Genomic DNA, 19,431 nt, shown 5'->3' with positions numbered 1-19,431 from the left:
CCAGCCTAGGGACTGCATCTTCATAGGTATCTCACTAATCAGGGTTTTCAAAGTGTTTTGAGTCTTAATTCTACTATGTCAGAATCCAAAGTAATTTGGATCAGCTTTGGGTTTCTCAAAGGGGCAATGCTGTTAACAGCACTGACAGTGTGAGATAAAAAGGAAGAGAGTTTGTGGATAGGCAGTATCTTCTTCTAGGCTAATTTTTAAATGGGTTAATTTGGATTTCAGTTTTCTGGCCTGCATTTTTCATGTCTTAAATACCAACCACTGACATATGCCTTATTATGCTAGATCTTTTATAACTATATTGCAAGACCCAAATTGATATTGCTGCAATGTTTGAATTGCCATTTACATTTCCTTTCAAAGATCCCACTGTCTGTCTGGCAGCATTTTCAAGTACCTGATAACATTTTAGATCTGGTTTCAGGTCTGTACGTCTTTTTGCCCATCTGTAACACGCTGATAGTAAAATATGCAGTGTATTGTAGAGCACTATTAATTGTTATTAAACTTGGCTGTAAATTTGGCACATCCTGGTGATAATATTTAGAAAATTTCTGATGTGTTCAGTTTTTGAAGAAGGGAGGATTAGGTAATTTTGGAAGGGAGAGATATACCTCCTGAATTTCTGCATGCCATACTTGTGGTACCTTGCTCAAGTCAAGATTCCTTATTTTTCATGTGAAACTGCTGTAACTGGATGCAGATCTGGAGAAAAATGTCCAAGAATTCAGTTTTCATTCTTGACTTTGGACAGATTTATTACTCTTCAATGACTTGTATGCAGACAGCAATATTTGAGCAGCATGGAATATGCCTCTTTTTAACTTACAAGATATACTTTCAAGAACACAGCTTTAACCATTTTTCTGTTGTTTTTGTTTTCAGTCCTACCTCCTGTACTTGTTCCAAGGCACAGTGAATTTAACCCTCACCTCAGCCTCCTTGCCAAGTTTCGAAACACTTCTCTGCACAGCGACCCACTGATGCCGCACAATGCCACATACCCGGATTCCTTCCAGCATCCTCCGTGCACCCCTTTCCCTTCATCCCCCAGCCACATGTTCTCCCAGTCACCCAACAGCATCAGCTACCCCAACTCACCAGAAAGCTCTTCTGGACCAGGAAGTCCCTATCAGCTCACAGGTAAGAATGAGCTTTGGGACACCCTCACTGAGGCATTTGAGGGTTGTGACAGGGCCTGGGGTCAGGTGACAATTCTGTGCTCCCCCCAGACTGTAGCTGCAGATTGAACTGTTGGATAGAATGGACTTGGAATGTGATTTTTCATGACTGTCTCCTGTATATTGTCTCTCAGTCCTTCTGACAGATGCTCAAGAGATTGAGAACTGTAGTTGTCCTGCTCCTAGAAGTGCCTGGGTGCGATGACATGATTATTCTAGGGAAAAAACTGAGGAGAGAAGTAGGTGTGGCAGAAACGAGCACTTGCAAGACCTAAGTTAGGGACCTAGGGTGGTCAGGGTAGGAACCTTTAGAAACTCCATCAAGGAGACAGGATAAAATGGGGAAACTGGTGTGCAGAATTTTTTTTAAGTTTATGGCAGTCCTACTGACTGTATAAATTTCAGAAAGTTAAGATGTTTAACAATCTTGCCCAACACTTGGAGAAGTCACCAGACAAGTTCCTGTGACTTTGGAACATGTTCCACAGTTCCGAGATTAACAGGTTTATATCACTCAGATATAAGTTTGTGCTGTGAACTCCTGACTTAGTACAGCTCTAATTACCTGAAAATTTAACTGTGCTTTTGCTGCTAATGCAACACAGCTAAGAGCTAATTTTAATATCATAAAATGGTTCAGATTCACTTCAGCACTTTAACTTTCAAGCAGTTTCAGTTATGTCAGCTTTTTCACAAAGATGAATTCGGGTCAGAATCTTGTAATTTAAGATTTTAGTGTCTTAACTATGAAGCATTTAAATTCAGGTCCTTAATGATATGCCTATTTCATTTTAAGAAAGAAGTTTATTTTACAAGGTTTTTGTAGCATTTGAACTTCCTTTTAAATTGAATACTTTCAACACAGTATGATGTTTTTCCTTCCCTTTTCATTCATTGGATGTGCCTTCATTCATTTATTCTCTAGATCTCTATTTCTGATTATATCATATTTAGCAACACTGAAACATTTCATCAAGTAGCAAGACTTGTTTGTCTTGCCAATATTTTTCTTTCTCCTGTGTGTAACTAAGTTGGATTTAGTGGAGCTGGTCCTGACAGGTAAATCAGGCCCATTCCAGCTGTGTAATGACTCTGACTCGTGCATTTAACTGAACTTGGGACCTCGCAAAGCTACTTAATAATGGAAGTGGCTCAACCTGAGCTTCAGTATATCACAGCACACGGCTTACTGATAAGCATAATTTGCCTGTGTAACAATTAGGGATGGAAGGCTATCTAAAGCAAACTGGAGTTGCATCAAGAACCTTGAGAGGGATTGCTGTGACCAAATATAGATGTCAGCAATGCAGGTTTCTGCATCTCATGGAATTGTCTATACTCTCCCTGTAACCAGAGCAGGAAAACAGACACTCCCAGAAAAAGATTCATTGCATCTTCTTGTGTATGTCCAATACACTGTGTCTGCAGGTTCCTGTTTTTCTTTAGTGGATATAAGGAGACCTAAATGTGACTAGTTTAGGAGCAGACATCAAAAATATCCACATAACCACATGATTCTGTGATTATATTCCTTTCTGTAACTTATTTTCTCTTCCACTATTTCTTGACTCTGTTTTACTGTTTTTTGTTGGAGGGTTATGTCATTTAAGTGTTAGAAATATCATATAGTGTATGAAATTCCTAGGTCCTGAGCAGTGCTTAAATAGAATAGAATAACATGACTTACTTGGAAGATTCAGTGGTTGTCTAATGATACAGTTCACAGTTATCCACTCTGGGTCAAGTTGCTTCATTTTGAGGGCCAGACAACAGACCCCAAACACAAGAGGGAATTTCAGTCTGGAACAAAGTTAAACCCTTCTTAGAGAGGCCTTTGGTCCTGCAAGCTTGTATGTGGCTATAATTTTCAGATAAGCCCATTGAGTTTCTGTTAAAATGAGGCAAAACTACACACTTTTAGTGCTTATGCACTGAATGTTGTCATTTTATAATATGAAAATGAAGTTCTTTTTCATTTGGCTTTCTAGAGCCTCCAGCCTTTCTGGATAATCCCCACTGTAGAGTCACCTTCTGTTTTCTAGCTCATGTTGCTGTAAATGAAACAAATCAGGAGCTGAGCAGTTGTGACTTCATACTTTTTCCTCCCAATGTTTTCATGACATCTATTGCTCTTTGATGGGAGACTGAACAAACCAGGAGAGGGACACACTTCCCTTGTAGGACAGGGGTAAAAACACAAGTCTGGAGGGAGTTTTGTCAAGTCTGATTTCTACAGCTTTCCATAAGCTTTTTTTACATATTATGAAGAAAGAGAGCTTTCTCCCAGAGGATGAAATAAAGTCAGTTTCTGTTTGTGTTGGGAACTCCTGACTTAGTACAGCCCTAATTACCTGAAAATTTAAATTGTCCTCCATAAGTTTTGAATTAAAGACAGAAATCTGGAAATAACAGATGAAACTGCATTACTTTCTTAGGGTAACAACCAGTGTTAACAGAGAACTTGATTTTACATGGGTCTAGGCCTGAGGCACTGTTGTGACCACCCCTCTCTCTTTCAAGCACTGCATGTCCAACATGTCAGCTTTTCCTTCCCATCTTTGCTGAACATGCAATGGTCTTAACATGGAGACTGAAGGGAAGTCAGATTCAGATTTGTTCTTTTTCCAGTCTTCTCAAGCCAAACAGTACTGAAGTGGTAAAATATTCACCAGGAAAAAAACAGGAGGAATTTACCAACATACTGACCTAGGTGTCTTTCTTCCTTTCTTTCTCCTTTCTTTTTTATTTCTTTCTGTAGTGGAAACTCCACCTCCACCCTACCATGCAAGAGAACCTCCAGGAATCCACAATGGACGGTCAATGGATGCAATAGCTGAAAGTCAGCTAGTGCTGTCTTTGCCCAATGGAGGTAAATCTGCCGATGGAGAAGCTGAAAGTAAATACCATTTATACTATTCTTTAAATAAAAACTTTAAAGAAAAAAAATTGTTTTAAAAAATTGTTATTTGCACATGAAGGGTTAGTGATCTGTAATAATAATTTTGAGTCAGTTTTGCAGTAAGGCTGTGTGCTAGACCCATCCATTAGCTAGCAGGAGAGGTTGAAGTACTATTTCCATGAATTATGTGCAAAGTTACAGAGTTTAGACCTTATTTGCATCCATGGACTATTACAGTTAAAAAGCTGTTAATGCAAGCAAACACTGTTATCTACATTGTAAAGATAAACATATCAAATCAGGGATGGTGGGGCAATATAACACACAAAAGAGTTATCAATATCAGAACTCATTTCTTTATCACCTTCAGCTCTAGGTTTCAAGTACTTTAAAGCCTTATGGTGGGGACTTTTTTACTGCCATCTTTGTATAAATGTTATGGAACTGCCTGGCTGGAAAAGGAAAGGACATGTTCTAGTGGAGTACCAAGATATTTTGACAGAACTCCAAAGTCTTTGTCGTCTTATAAGAATTATTTAGTGAGACGCATTAATGGTCAAAGAAGGTTCTGGGGTCCTGTTTGCACCCCTCAAACAACTTGATGACCTCTCCTCTTGATGGCCTTTCCTACCTTTGGGCTAGTACTGGCTAGTGCTAATGCCCCCACCATTCAGAGCCCGTGCTGCAGAGTAGGAAGGGGAAATGGAATTCCTCTGCTGGCTTTTGCTTTGGCTTCCTGCTACTGCAATGAAAAATCACTGATGTTCTTTTAGTCCATCATATTGTTTTCCTAAAGAAGTGTCATTTCCAGAATGAGGACTGACATTAAAAAAAAAATATTGCCAGCCTTCTGAAACAGTGAGGAGTGTGTATTTAGCATGGAACTGGAGCAGAAGGAATGTGAGGGGATAGTGCTAATTATGGATGGGGACACAGAATGGCTGGATAATAACAGGTTATCAGACACCAATACTTATAAATAAATTGTCAAGCTAGTTTAATCTCTTTATCACAGCCTACCATCCCTGATCACTATCCTAGCGAATATTAGTTGGAAGTTTATTAGAGGTTATGCACAGAGGTGCTCTGGGGGCAGGCGGGCTCACATGCCTGTGGTGAGCAGGAAGGATAAAGTTTCCTACTAATTCCTGTAGGACAAATGAGGCTCAGAGATTCTGTTACATTTTTGAGTCTTTCTCTGTCTCTGACTTAGAAAACCTGACCAGGGGTAGATCCAAAAGAAATGACCTTGCTGGCATTTCTGCTTACAGTCCCACATGGAAGCGGAAAGCCTGAAAGCTTGCAAAAATTGGAGTGATTTATTACTTCTGAACTCTAGAGTTTGGTATTAGGCTGAAGGCCTAATACCAAAAACTTGGCTCAGTTTTGACTTGCTTTGAGCCCATCTGTCATCTCTATCTCCTGCTGGTGTGCAGAGCAGATGTATCCCTTTCTATTTTCAGTGTATAGTTTGGGCCCCAGTTCAGCAAGGAATGTCAGTGTGGTTGATTTAATGCAGTGGAGTTTCCACTTTTAAGAAGAAGTGGGGCTCTTCGAGGCTTAGACTTAAGCTGATGCATCAACCTTTTGCATGTTTGGTACTTCAGTCATAAAATCAAAAAGCAAAGGGAGCTTCTGTGGGGATAAAGTATGACATAAGTGACTGTTTAGATAAAGAGATGGGGGTCTGAGAGTGGGAGGGAATGAAAGAAAACAGAGCAAGATTGTTTAAAAAATATTGCTGAAACCTGAGCAGCTGCTTAACTTTATTTCCTACAGACTTTCGGCCTGTTTGTTATGAGGAACCCCAACATTGGTGCTCAGTTGCCTACTATGAACTCAACAACCGAGTAGGGGAGACTTTCCAGGCCTCCTCTCGAAGTATCCTTATAGATGGATTTACAGATCCTTCAAATAACAAAAACAGGTTCTGCCTGGGTCTGCTCTCAAATGTAAACCGCAATTCTACTATAGAAAACACCAGGAGACACATAGGAAAAGGTAAGAGGAAATCCCCTCTCCTCAGGAGTAATATTCAGAGCTCAGAAGATCCATGCATTGCATGAACAAACCTATCTGATTCATCAGATGTGCTTGCCTTAAAAATCAGACCTCTGACATTACTTGTGAAATAGAAGAAAAGCAGAGGATTCTTTTCTGACTGGATAACAATCAACAGAGTAACTCCTTACAAAGGCTATTTACTTGGCCAGCAAAGAGAAAAATGTTGTTTATAGTTGTGTGTTCTAATTTAGCAGTATGTATTTTCATTTTATTTATTGGAGCTTCTGGCAACTGGGAATATTGCCATTGAAATGCCACTAAAAGGATAATTGCTGGTGCCTCAGGGCTGCTTCTCCTCCCACCAAATAACAAAGGGAGATGGATGAAACACTTAGTAGTTGAGTTGCTTAGCTGAAGAACTCTGGTGGAGTTGTGTTTGTAGCTTCCCCCCCCCCCCCCCCCCCCCGCCATCCTCCTCCTGCCAGTCTGATTCCCTGCTTTGCCAGCTTTTCACTGGTAAAACTAAGGTTTGTGTCCTCCCACCAGTGGCTGCTGGTGCAGCTCTGTGTGCTCCAGCGCTGGTGTACAGATACCCCCAGCATGCAGTGCTGGGGCCAAGCACCAGGAGTCCACACCTGGACACACATGGCCACACACACTCTGTCCCAGCTCCCCAGGGTTGTGTAGGGTTTGATATTCTCCCAGAACTTACTGTTGTTTGTGGTGGTGAGTCAGAAGCTCTGTGCCAGCCACTTCTCCATGCAGATGAAGCTTTGCCTGTTCTGGTACATCCAGTCTAGACTCATTATCTTGCCAACCCAGCCTCTCACCAGTAGTTGCCTGGGAATGCATTTCCCACTGGGCTAATTAACTCTAATTGTTCCACTCCTATTATCTTGTCAACCTCACCTCATTTCCCAGGCCTAGAGCAATATTTTAATTGGCTCTTGATAGTCTAGTGTTGAATGACTGAATATGAGGAAGCTCTGAGACAAATGTGATACATTTTTTGCAAACAGCAGTGAACCTGAAGGCTGGAGCAGGCAATGTTGTGCTAAGCTCTTGCACTTTTCCCCAGAATGAAAAACACTTATGTTGCAGATGCTACAAGTGTGTGCCATAGTGGTTCGTTGTGTGGAGTGCAAATGTGTTGTACATCTAGTTCTAACTTAGAAAATAAAGCAAAGCTTTACATCCTATCAGCGTAAGCTGTCAGAGGGATGTGGATCAAAGCTGAGCATGGCCCTAAAAGAAGAAAGACAAAAGATCCCAGCTGTCATTTGGCAGTGTTGCAGTCTGTGACTTTCTGCCCCAAAAGATGAGGAGACAGAAGAGAAATAAAGTTGGGTAAATGCTAATGGTCTTCATCCATTTAAATGTGAAGATCTGTCTTAATTGATTGGAAGTCCTTTAAAGTCCTACACTAGGAATGTGCCCAAGGGAAGGGAGCAGATTGCCCAGAGAGGAGCTTAATATATCAGAGATCCTTAATTTTACTGCTCTTCCCTGTTTATGCAAATCCTAAAAAATCATATGCAAGTGGAATAGAAGTGGCACCAGTGCAGGCCTGCAGAAGAGCACAGAGCAGCTCCAGAAGCGTATAGTTCAAAGGCATGGTGGACAGATGAAAGCTGCTGAAATGGATACAATTGTCACATGTTAACACTGGAGAAAAAAGAGTGAGTAAACAAGATTAGCTCAGTAGGATAAGGATATGGGATTGAATTGTCATCTAGAGTATCAGCGTGAAACCATTTCCTGGAAATACCACATCAAAGCTAAAAACAATCCAGAACACAATGCTACATCTACGAGCAATTGGACCTGTTTCAGCAGTCAGACTTCAAGGACAAAAAAGTAACTTTTGATCAGTGTCAAAAAGATGTGGATGCTTGGAGACTGCTGAGGCAGTTTCTGCAGTTTCTTTCAGTTTCTGCAGAGGCAATGAAATACCACCTAAACATATGGACCTTTGATTTGGTCTTCTACAAATATGTATTTAGCTGCTTGGTTTCCTTTAGGATGCTTTCCTCTGGTGAATGAGTACTAGAATAATAGGAATACACACTGATTAGTGTTGTATTTACTGCTTTTAAAAAGTTCACAAGAAGAAAACAATTTGTAACCTCTGCTTTCAGAAGCGGCATTGATGTTTTTGTTATTGTAGCACAATGTTTGGGCAATGCCTTTGATAGCATTCTTTTTTTTTAAGAAAATGGGTTACTTAATATACTTTGAAAACTCAGCCTTTAAAAATTTTCACCTTAGCATCCTCTGTGTGACCCTAAGTCTGTAGCTTCTCCTGAAGATTTGAAATGTGGTGCACATTTACGTCCTAATTCTTCTCTCCCTACCCTCTGTTCTCACTTCATCTGATTATTTCAGACAGCTATATGGACTCCATTAAGTTCCTTTCTGTCCTTCTCTTTTGCCCATTTCCATGGGAAGGAAGATCAAGCGGTAACAGCCACGGTGTGCAGCACCCCACGGTGCCTGGTGCAGCTGGAGCTGATGCTTTCCTGTCGCTGCTGTTCCCAGTGCAGCACCAGAGTGTGCTCCAAGCCACAGCCCTGCCACTCACAGCTCATTTCAGATCTTGTGGCTGCTCAGAAGTCAAGTGATGGCTTGAAGACAGACTTTAAGGTTCCCATCTGAGTTACCCTGGAAGACTATGGGAGAGTGTATTTTTTCCCAGATTCTTTTCCCACTCAACCTGCTTTCCCCCGTGCCATTCCCACTTCTGTCTAGAGGCTGGTTTTGACCTAAGGATGTGCTGCTGCCCCTTGTTGTTATGACTGCAGAATGATAAACAGACTGGGAATATGTAACCAGTCTGTTTGTATGAAAGACAGCGGGAATAAAACTAATTACAGCTGCATTATTAAAGCACAGTTACCAGTAGCTTTGCAGGCAGTCTGCTGAGGCTCTGTGAACATTTGTGTGTGTTTGAAGAGCATACCTAGTATTAGAGAGGAGGATTTCATTTTTATTTAGTAGTGGTTTTTACAAGAACAAAGAATTGAGTTTTTCCACCTCTCTTGGCCCTGGGAAGGATTCATTTCCCCTAATCTAGCCATGGGAAGGGTGACTGGGCATTTTCACGGATGACTTGTCCCCTTTCAGGTTTGTGGCTTCATGCTCACTTTTCAAGCAGTCAGGGTCCTCATTGCCACACTTGTACTGATGAAGATCTCACAAGATCTCACTGAAATTAAATTTTGTTTTGTTTGTTTTCAATTTTATTAGCTGGTTCAGTTCCTCAGCCTGGACAGTAGCCCAATCCTCAGCTGTTGCTGCCAGCATGAAAGCAGGTGTGTCAGCAGGGGCAGGGAATGGGAGAGCCTTTTCAGCACCTGCACAGGCTTCCATGGCATTAAGCTGGCTCTGAGCCTGCACTCTGTAGCAGATGGAGTGAATCATCTGGTCACAGTGCCTCTCTCTAGCTATCAGCTAGAGAAGGCATCTACACAGTTATCATCTTACAGATGATCCCCAAATTCAAGGTTGCTGAATTAGGCTAAGATAAATTCTCCCACCAATTCAGGTATGTTTTCCTGCAAGCACATATCCTTGGTGGATCAGAGTATTTGAAGGGATAGAAGTGCTTCCACCTTAATTTCCCCAAGTCACAGTCAAAATTTGAGTTAGTATTGGTAAGCCACTTGGGCACTGAAAAGTTCTGAAGAAAAGCAGTCATTTTCATGCTAAAGGTCACTTGGAACGGGATCGGATGAGTAAGTCACATCATGTAAATGCAAATACATGGTTCTGATGTGGGAGATAAAGCAAAATACAGAAAAATATTTTAAGTACATGCCATGCTGTGTTTTAAATGTTTGACAGTAGGACCCTGTAGTAAAACAACAGCGTGCAGTGAAGTGGGTCTTGGCCAGTGCACATTTGCTTAACGGCGAAAATACATTTAGCTGTGTAATGCAATAGTGATTTTTCCATTCTTGGGTAGTTTTGATTGATGTTTAGGACATTGTTGACATGTGCTTGATGTTTATGTATGTGTATAAAGTGCGTTGTGAAAAATGGAGACATAATACATGTTACTTTTTTTTTTTTCCAAGGTGTTCATCTTTACTACGTTGGTGGAGAGGTTTATGCTGAATGTGTCAGTGACAGCAGTATTTTTGTGCAAAGCCGCAACTGTAACTACCAGCACGGTTTCCATCCTGCCACGGTCTGCAAGATCCCCAGTGGCTGCAGCCTCAAGATCTTCAACAACCAGCTCTTTGCCCAGCTTCTTGCCCAGTCAGTCAATCATGGTTTTGAAGTGGTGTATGAGCTGACCAAGATGTGTACGATTCGAATGAGCTTTGTTAAAGTAAGGATTCTTTGCTTCCTCTTACATCCTTGCTTTTGCTTTCTCTTGCATCCTTTGGTGCAAAACTAGATCACATCAAATCCGTTCCAAGGGAAGATGTAGATACCCAACTTTTGAATAGCAATTTATACTGCCTGTTTTCCAGTATTGCCTTAAACTTTTAGGTGCTCAAACTCAATAGCTTTTGTGGTCAACCTGAAAATCTCTGAGATTACAAAATTCAGGTGCTCCATAGACTCTCTGTGGAAAATAGGCAGAGAAATCATGGTGGTGTTCCCCCACTGATTGTTCAAAAAGCTCAACTCAGAAAGGCTTACCAACATATAAATGTTGTAGCACGTATCTTAGGCAGTTGTGATCTCTCCCAATGTTACTGGCTTGCAATAGAGCTTGACAGAGCCATTGACCTGAAAAGAATGTTCTTTAGGCTAATGTGTATTTACGCTAATTTACAGTCTCACCAGTACCACAGACTGGTATATATTGTCTTAATCAAGAAACACTGGGTCCTTCTTCATCCCTCACTGAGCTTGCAGAGAATTGTTTGCCATCTGCGCAATCCCTCACAAATACTGTTTTACTTTCTGATGATATTCACTCTGGCCAGCCACACAACCAGAAGGGCTTCTTGCAAGCAGAACAGAAAACCCAAAAGAATATTTTACCTTCCCCCTGTTATTTGGGAGAGACAAGGGGCTACCAAATCCATTACTGTTCTGATGTCCTTCCTATTTGATTTTCACAGCCTGACTGCTCTGTGGGAAATCTATCAGTCTTTGTGGGACTTTCTCAAATCTTCTGAATGGCCTTCTCACCAGAACAAGATCTCTCAACTGCTTTTAGCACTTAGGATTTATTTGCATGCCTGTTGTAGCATCTAACCCCCAAAGAATGGCTTGTGTTTTGAGATAGTTTCCAGATGATGCTAGACCAACATGCTATAGTGCTGCTGGGGAGAGCTGGCAGTAATGTTCAGCCTACAAACTAGAGCACTTGCACCATTAGAAGCTCTTGGTCCTGCTAGGTGCCATAAAAATGCTTGAGTATGTTCCTTTGTCTTGCACATTTGTTTTTATACAAATGACTGAATTGAGGTGATTGAATTCTCATCTAAGATACCAAAAAGTGCTTGAGGCTCAAGTCCAGTTTCCTTAAGTTCTACAGAGCTGATGAGTTGAGTCCTACATATCTTTCTGGTCTAACTTTTTCTAGCCATCCTTGGGGACCCATCTTTTTAAGTCTTCAAGAGAATCAGGAGTGCCCTGTAATCTCTCCCAGAAGTCCAAGCCAAAATCTCCATGCCCATGCTGTTGCTTTGTTCTTGAGAGTGAACTGATATCTTATTCACATACAAGCATTAGGGCAAAAAAAAAAAAGGAAGCAAGAAACCACACAAACAGCATTTTCTTTTGTGGAAGACATGAATGGGCATGCTGCTTGTAAAGGCAGTGTAGCCAGTTACACAATATTTTCATTATCTCAGCGATTCAGGGGCAAGCTCTTTGATGTGTTATCTGCCTCCATGCCCAGCATGGCAGCAGAAATGGTGGTGTTGATGCACTATATAATGCTGCTGCCATATTATCACCTTGCTTTGTTGAAATAATAGCAGCTATTATTGTGCTTCAGTCACCATAAAACCAGTGCAAGGAGTTATTTATTTTGAACTCTTTCCCATGACGTCTGGAAAATTGCTATGCAAATCTCATCTAGGTTCTTTCTTCCTGGCCTGCAAATACACTTTCCTTTATTCAGTCTTCCTAAAATATTTCACTCCCAAGGAGTGAGCCCACCTGTGTTCAGTCTGGGGTCAGGAGTGATCCTGGATGTTGGGGATGCAGTGCCAAAGGGGCCTGCTGCCTGTCAGAGCCATAGTCCAAGAGAGCCCTCATGTGTAGAGCAGTGCTGTGGCTTCTCTGCTGACTCATGTCCAGACACTGCTGGGCACCTACAGCCCAAAGGGCTGGAGATCCTGATCTGACCCCACCAATGCCTGAGCTACCAGCTGGGAGGCAGGGATAGATAGGGACTGAGATATGAGAAACTTGACAGGGCTGTGCCCTCTTCTGATGTAGGGCATGGGACAGAGGGAGGTGAAGGTCTTGTCCCCTCTGATGCCCTTTCTGTGCCCACTGAGCAGCTGAGAGGAGCTCAAATGTGGTTGTATCATCAGTGGGAGCAGCTTCCATCCACTGACCACTGCTGATAACCAAAGCAGGTTGCCTCTTGCCACCTCTCCACAGGTGAAGCAGCTGCAACACTAGTGGAAGAGATGGAGAGTTTCTCCAAGCCGAGGTCTGAACCCAGCTCAATCCCTCCCACACCTCTCCAGGTCTTGGGGCTAAGGGGAGCACCCATCAGACTTGAAAGCTCAGCACTCTGGGACACGGAGACTAGGCTGGAGAGAGCTGTTGCCCACAGGAGGAGGGAAGTGTTGGCAGGAGCAGCAGGACCCATGAGAGTACCAGTGTCCTCTTTTCCACCATCTGTGGAAAACATCACTGCAGCTTTGAAAGTTGTACACACTTCATTCCCTCGTTAAGAGAACTCCAGCTCTGGGCTCTTCTCAGTCCTGAGGTGAAGGAGGCTACCTGCAACCCAAGAGTGATATACAGGGAGCATCAGAGTCCTTGCCCTCCTGGCATTTCCCCTGGGGGTGCTCCAGCCAGAGACAGCATCGCTGGGAGTGTTTGGGAGTTGCCAGCAGAGGGAGATGGCCAGCCACTTGCCAGGCTCCCCCAAACCCGGCACATTGTGCTTGAATCTGTAATTGCTGTTCCTCTAGATTTTCTGTCCTGCCTGTCAGCAAGGTGTGCCAGCTGCTCTGACACTTGCTCTCTTGGCTGTGTATCTTCACTGCAGTTGAGTACTTGTGACTTCACCACCTCAGAAGTCTGACTGTGCTGGCATTTTATGCAAACATTTACAGAACATCAATCTGAGGTTCTGTGAATGCAGGCTCTTTCTAGTCTGAGAAATGCTCTGCAGTTCAGAAAAATGCTGTCTGTTTGGAAGTACTCTTTGGGCTTTGGTGGGTCCATATCTTACTCTGTTGCTTTCTTTCCCCTTTTCTTCATTAATTAGCATGGATTTTATCCAGACCACTTATGGTGACATCTCATTTTAGTGTTGATCCTAATTTTCCAGCTATCATCTAAAGAAGTAGCTGCACTGGCAGCCACAGCTGTCTGAGCTGCTCAGCACTCTCAAATTTTGGTGACTTTGGCAGCAATCAGTCTTAATACACCTCATATCCATTTTCGACAAGAATACCAACCTGCCTGCTTATCATAATGACAGTTATGACTCAGTGTCTGATCAGCATCCCACAAATGAAGATCCTCATCCTGTAGTGGGACCATGTTTTGCACATTGCCCTATGGAAATCTGAGATCAGTTCTGCCAGTGAGACATCTGGTGAGCTGCAAGACTCGGGGCTGTGACTCGCATGCCTTGTGTTGCTGTGACGTCAGGCTGCCTGCTTAGCACTGCTTAGACACTGTGCCTGCTTGAATCAGAGAATATGCTGAGTTGAAAGGGATTCATCAGGATCATCAAGTCCACCTCCTGACCCTGCACAGCAATATCCCCAAGAATCACACCCACAAGCATTATCTGAATGCTTCTTGAACTCTGTCAGGCTTGGTGCTGTGACCACTTCCCTGGGATGCCTGTTCCAGTGCCCAACCATCCTCTGAGAGAAAAGTCTTTTCCTTACTTAAAACTGCTCCTTGAAGCATGGGTACTTCAGGTTTTCTCTTCTCCCTGCCAGCACCCCATGCCTACCTTCTCTCAGATGCCTCATGTCCCTTATCTTCCCCAAGAGAGTTGGAGAAATTACTGCAGGACTTCCCACAGCAGACAGCTGGGAACTCTTGTTGGCAAAGAGGACATGTTCAAGGATAGAAAACCCATGGGCAATATTTATACATAAGCTAAGTATGGTACATAGGGCTGGAAGTTTCCAGAGATTAGGCAAATACTTAGAAATTCTAAATTCTTAGAATCAAAGGATGAATCTCTACCAATACACGAAGCAGTGCCCAGGACCATCCCTAGTTCCTGTTAATGAAAAAGGCTGGCCTGCTTTTTGTCGGTGCCTGACAGCAGTCTGCCAGACTTCCCCAGGCATGTCCCTGGGGTGCAAACAACAGGGACCATTCCCCACGGGCTGTTTGCAGGCAGCCAGGCTTGGAAACAGGCCTTTCCATGCTAGTTGTTCTCTGCACCTGGAAGTGTAACTGAGATTTTTAATTTAATAACATTGAGTCCCTGGTAATTATGCTAACAATGACCTTAAAAAGGAGCTAAGTTTTTAGAGAAAATTATCCCTAGGATAAAGTAGCAAATCTTGGGAACTTGGATGGTGGACTGTCTGTGGTTGTGTTAGACTGTCAGCACTGGAGTTATGATTTAATGTTTTGAGTGTTTTTAAAAAAAAAAAAAAAAACCACCTCACTTTTTGGTCCTTTTATAGGGCTGGGGAGCAGAGTATCATCGCCAAGATGTTACAAGTACACCCTGCTGGATTGAGATCCATCTGCATGGACCATTGCAATGGCTGGATAAGGTGCTGACACAGATGGGCTCACCTCACAACCCCATCTCCTCAGTCTCTTAAGAATCATCTCTAGAATTCCCCTAGGATGGATGCTATTGCAGGCAGTGGCTTATAGAATTCCCATGAACAGAAGCTTCTATATGTAGATGTATGTAGATGTAAATATATCTATACATAGTCTACTGTCTTTTTTAATTTTTTTTTTTCATTCTGTGGTTTCTAGTTACTCTGATGCCAGTACAATAAGTTTAGAAAGTCAGGTATAGCATATCTGTTCTCTAGTACAAAATAAGCCAAATTCCTGCAAAAGTGTCAAACATTTCCTGTGAGCATCTTCATTCCCCAGCCAAGCCAGTAAACGGTGCAAATTCCCAGCACTTTCACGTGGGTTCAGAAACCTGTCTGTCACTACTCCTAGTAGGTGAAATTCACCCTTCTGCAGGCAATCAAAATCAGATCTCTGGGCCATTTAAATTCATCTTACATCCTGATTTCAAGTCCAGAAGAGGACCTGAGGTGGTGCACAGGACTTATGCATAGAGGTGACTTTTATCTAGGGAACTGAAGGACTAAACTGCCATTCCAGTCTGTCTCCCTACCGCAAAGCACGATGGGACAACAAATCCTCTGAAGTGCTGGATGCACACTGTCTCTCCTGGGATTTGGCAGGAGAAGGGAGCATGTTCAGCACACGAACCTTATCTCAGAGCATTCTGGACAATCTGAGTAGTCTGATACTGCTAACATAGTAGGGTATGGTACTGCTGCACTGAAAAGCAACAAGCTCCTAAGAAAAAAATAGTAATTTAAATATATGCCCATGAGTTAAAAAAATTAATTAACTTCCAGTGCTTTTTTGCAAAGTACATACAGACTTGCATATGTGTCGGGTGTGTAAACTAAATCCTGTTCATTCTACAGTATTGATGTAGCTTGTTTTAAGATTAGGACTGTCTGTATTTAGACTGCTGTGCTGATATCAAGGTACTTCTAAAAGGGATTTGAACTGTGATTCAGAAAAGGGACATTAATTGTGCATTGAAGAAGCAAATCATTACTTTATCATTCATCTTGGGAACAGAAAGCCCCACACTCAAAGGATGCAATGAGAAGGAGATCGGAGCCATGTCCATCCCCTGTATTGGGCCAGTCCTCGGGATCTGACAGCATTGCTTGGGTCTGACTGAGAGGGTTTCCCTGCCAGTCACTCCATACATCCCTGTCATCCCTGTGGATGCTTTCTCATCTTAGGTACACGCTTCTTCATTTGCTGAGCTTTTGCCTTGCCTGCAGAGGATGGTGAGGCATGGTGAAGCCATGAACAAGTAAAGAGTGAATCTGTGTGCAGAACCTTGTCTGTGTTCTTTCTGTAAGAAGGGAAACCTATTGCCCATACCCTACTCTCATCCTTGCAAAATGCTGTTCACTTGGAAACCTTTCCTGAGAAGACATTTTGATAATCTTTCCTTTTGCTGAAAGAGTTGAGATTATTTCTTTCCAGGCATAACAGTCCACTGAAAATCATTTTTATTTAAGGGTCAGAAAGACTGAAAACATCTGCAACATAATTCCTCCATAGAACAAGCAGAAATATTAGTGGGAAAAAAAATGTTTTTCAGAATATGTCTTTTCTTCTCACACAATATCTGGTGCTGGACATTTTGCTGCATAACTAGAAGAAGACTCCTGAAATCTTCAGCTGTATCACAAATGCAAAAGGAAATAATATTCACCAGAAAGACAGTGAGTAAACTAACAGTGTTATTTCATTTGAATGCATCTTCAGCTTTAGCAGGGCACAGAAGGATAAATTGTTGTTAATTTTGAGCAGTAGTAGCAAGTTTTACAGGAAATTTGTAAGTGCAAAGAACCCTATTCTGTCACCATTTGATGTCAGCAATGTCACTGTGAGATAGGAAAAACTTTACAGTCTCTTGCAGCAATGAAATCCAATAACAATAATAATCATATGCAGAAATTCCAGGTGTGCCATTTACTATTTAGTAGACTTTAGAGACATCAGTTTGGAAAAATGCATTTTCCTCAGCTCTCTCTGTTACAAGTGATCAAATACTGGTAATGTTTTTTAGCACGTTTGTTGCCCCTCTTCTCCATCTGCAGCTTTGCTCCAGGATTTTGCTCTTTTTTTTTTTTGTTTTTTTTTTTTGTTTGTTTGTTTTTGTTTTGTTTTGTTTTTGTGTTTTTTTTGTTTGTTTTGGTTTTTTTTTTTTTTTGTTTTTTGTTTTTTGTTTTGTTTTGTTTTAGCAGCTAAGGACAGAGGATATCACCTTTACTGTCCAGGATCTAGCTCTGTCCCTTATCCTAGATTCTTCCTTGTCTTTTAGGTTGAAGCCTCCTTCCCTTTTAATATAGAGAGAAAGCCTAGGAGTTCCTTTTAGACATTCCCAGCATTGTCATCTTCCTCACAGAAAGCAAAGAGAAATGTTCTGAGGTGCATCTGCTCTTGGGCAGTTCCAGAACTCAGTTTTCTGTCAATACTGCAGAGAAAAATTGGAAAAATGGCCAGTGAAGAGAAGCAGCTTCTTCTGGGGCATTATTTGTTTCATCACAAGGTATTTCAGGCAGGTGAAATACATTCCTATCTGAGCATGCTTGTGTCTTCCCACTGAGTAAAAGGGGAACTCAGAGTCATCAGCTCAAATGCAGACTGCTACATTGGATGTATTAAAAAATAGATGAAGGGAACCCTAATGACAGTGTTTTGACTTTCCCAGCCTAGTCATGATGCTTGCTCAGCAAGTGTTTGTTTGGTTTAAATGGAAGTCAGTCAATTTAGAGCAGTTTTTCCTTTCCTTTATGTCTACCTTTAATCATTTTACAAATAGGATTTGGCTTCCATGTAGTCCATACATGCATCTCATTTAAGGTAGTCACTTTAATAACTGCCTTACTAATAAGAAAAGAGGCATTTCTGGAGCATGATTCTTCTGACCTATTTAAAACACCTGTATTAGCATGAGATGAATTTCAGCAAATTTCACTATTTACTGAAAACTGGATCAAAGCACTTGATTCTGGGCAATTCTGGCAACAGCCATCTGTTTTTAGCCTTTGGGAAGGCTGATACCACTGTGTCAGTTGTTTCCTATTGTGATTGTTTCTGGGGGCTTAGCCTACTGTGCTGTGCAAACACACAGAAGCTGCCAGCTCCTCCCCAAAGCCCACAGTACGTGGAAGGAGTGGTCACAGTGGATGAGACAAAAAAGTAAATAAGATTACACTTACCCAGATAAAAAGTAAGGCTAATAAACCATTTATTTCCCTTTATTTTTAACAAGGTTCCTTTTACAGGCTTTTCTAATATATATCAATTGCAATTGGTTAAAATTCAGGTTTCTTACAATTTACAGCAATAGAACTTTGCATCTCCAATGTCTTCCCCACTTTGGAAGGAGATGATTTCTGCTCAAAGGTCTTCATGAACCTTTAAACCTGTAGTCAGTTTAAGGTCTTTATAAATGTTCTACTCATTAATGCTCAGCCTTTGGAGACAGTCCTCCTGAGAGATTTAAAACCACTTACAGCAAGACTACTTAGTTGAAAGCAGATTTTTAAAATGGTTTTTTTTGAGTCATCAACAGTTCATAGCCTCTTAAAAGATTCTGTGGAGCAGTACCATGCATCAGCAGGCAGCGGCAGGAGCCTAATGGGGCAGAGTCATAAAGCACATTCAGCACGGTATGTAGACCACTTGTTTTCCTATTAAACAGTCGAGAGAAGATGACTTCAGTTGCTGCCAGTTCTTCGGCACCACCAGTATTAATGTGCTGTTTGCATCCAGAGGTGGCAGGAGCAAATCTCGCAGCCTGACTGCCTGGAGCCATTCATTGGCACTGCTGCTTGGGTGGCTCAGTGCCATCCCATTGCCTAGGAAAAGCTGCCCAGGTACGGCACAGCAGTGGCTGTAGCATTGCAGGGTGCAGCACGTGCTTGCCCTCCCCATCAGCTGCTGTTCCACCAACGTGTTTACTCCTCATCAGAGTGCTTCAGCAATCTCAGTCTGAAAGGTAACTGTGGCCCAAAGTAGCATCAGCTGAACTTGAGGAAATCCCTTCCATGTCTCCAGCAGGTACTGTGTCAAGACTTTCACTACCCTGAGCAGCCTTGTTCAAGCAGTCCCTGTCTGGTTCAGGGTGTCAGACTTGATGCCATGGTGAGATCCCTTCCAATATACTTCATCCTCTGGGTCTCTGTGGAGATTCAGTCATAACTGGTTGCCACAGGAAGGAGCTCTCTGTTAGCAGCACTTTCAGGATGAAACATGTTTCTCCTTAGCTATTTCATATTAGTGTTCCCTCAGCATAAAATCAGCACTCCAGACATCTCTCACTGTAAACGTATATTCACCACACCCCTGTTAAAATGCAGAAAATAAGGCAATTGTGACTGTAACCTTATCTAATCTGCTGTTGTTCTTCCTGAC

The 19,431-nt window shown here is 42.1% G+C and overlaps 1 protein-coding gene across 1 annotated transcript in view; it reads left to right on the top strand.

Moving 5' to 3' along the window:
• SMAD9 (SMAD family member 9) overlaps positions 1-15,093 on the top strand; it is a 35,560-nt gene extending 20,467 nt beyond the window's left edge. The window contains exons 3-7 of the mRNA XM_054271727.1: positions 895-1,152; positions 3,949-4,086; positions 5,869-6,090; positions 10,170-10,426; positions 14,904-15,093. Of these exons, the coding sequence (XP_054127702.1) occupies positions 895-1,152; positions 3,949-4,086; positions 5,869-6,090; positions 10,170-10,426; positions 14,904-15,047 (1,019 nt within the window). The 3' untranslated portion in view covers positions 15,048-15,093. The remainder of the gene's footprint in view (positions 1-894; positions 1,153-3,948; positions 4,087-5,868; positions 6,091-10,169; positions 10,427-14,903) is intronic.
• The last annotated feature ends 4,338 nt before the right edge of the window (positions 15,094-19,431 follow it).

This window comes from Melozone crissalis, unplaced genomic scaffold (genome assembly GCF_028551555.1).
Source record: "Melozone crissalis strain CALT ecotype California unplaced genomic scaffold, PUWL_Pcris_2 ptg000013l_1, whole genome shotgun sequence".
In the NCBI taxonomy this organism is placed as follows: Eukaryota; Metazoa; Chordata; class Aves; order Passeriformes; family Passerellidae; genus Melozone; species Melozone crissalis.
The sequence above is the reverse complement of the archived record's forward strand: the minus strand, read 5'-3'. Positions and strand labels throughout refer to the sequence as shown.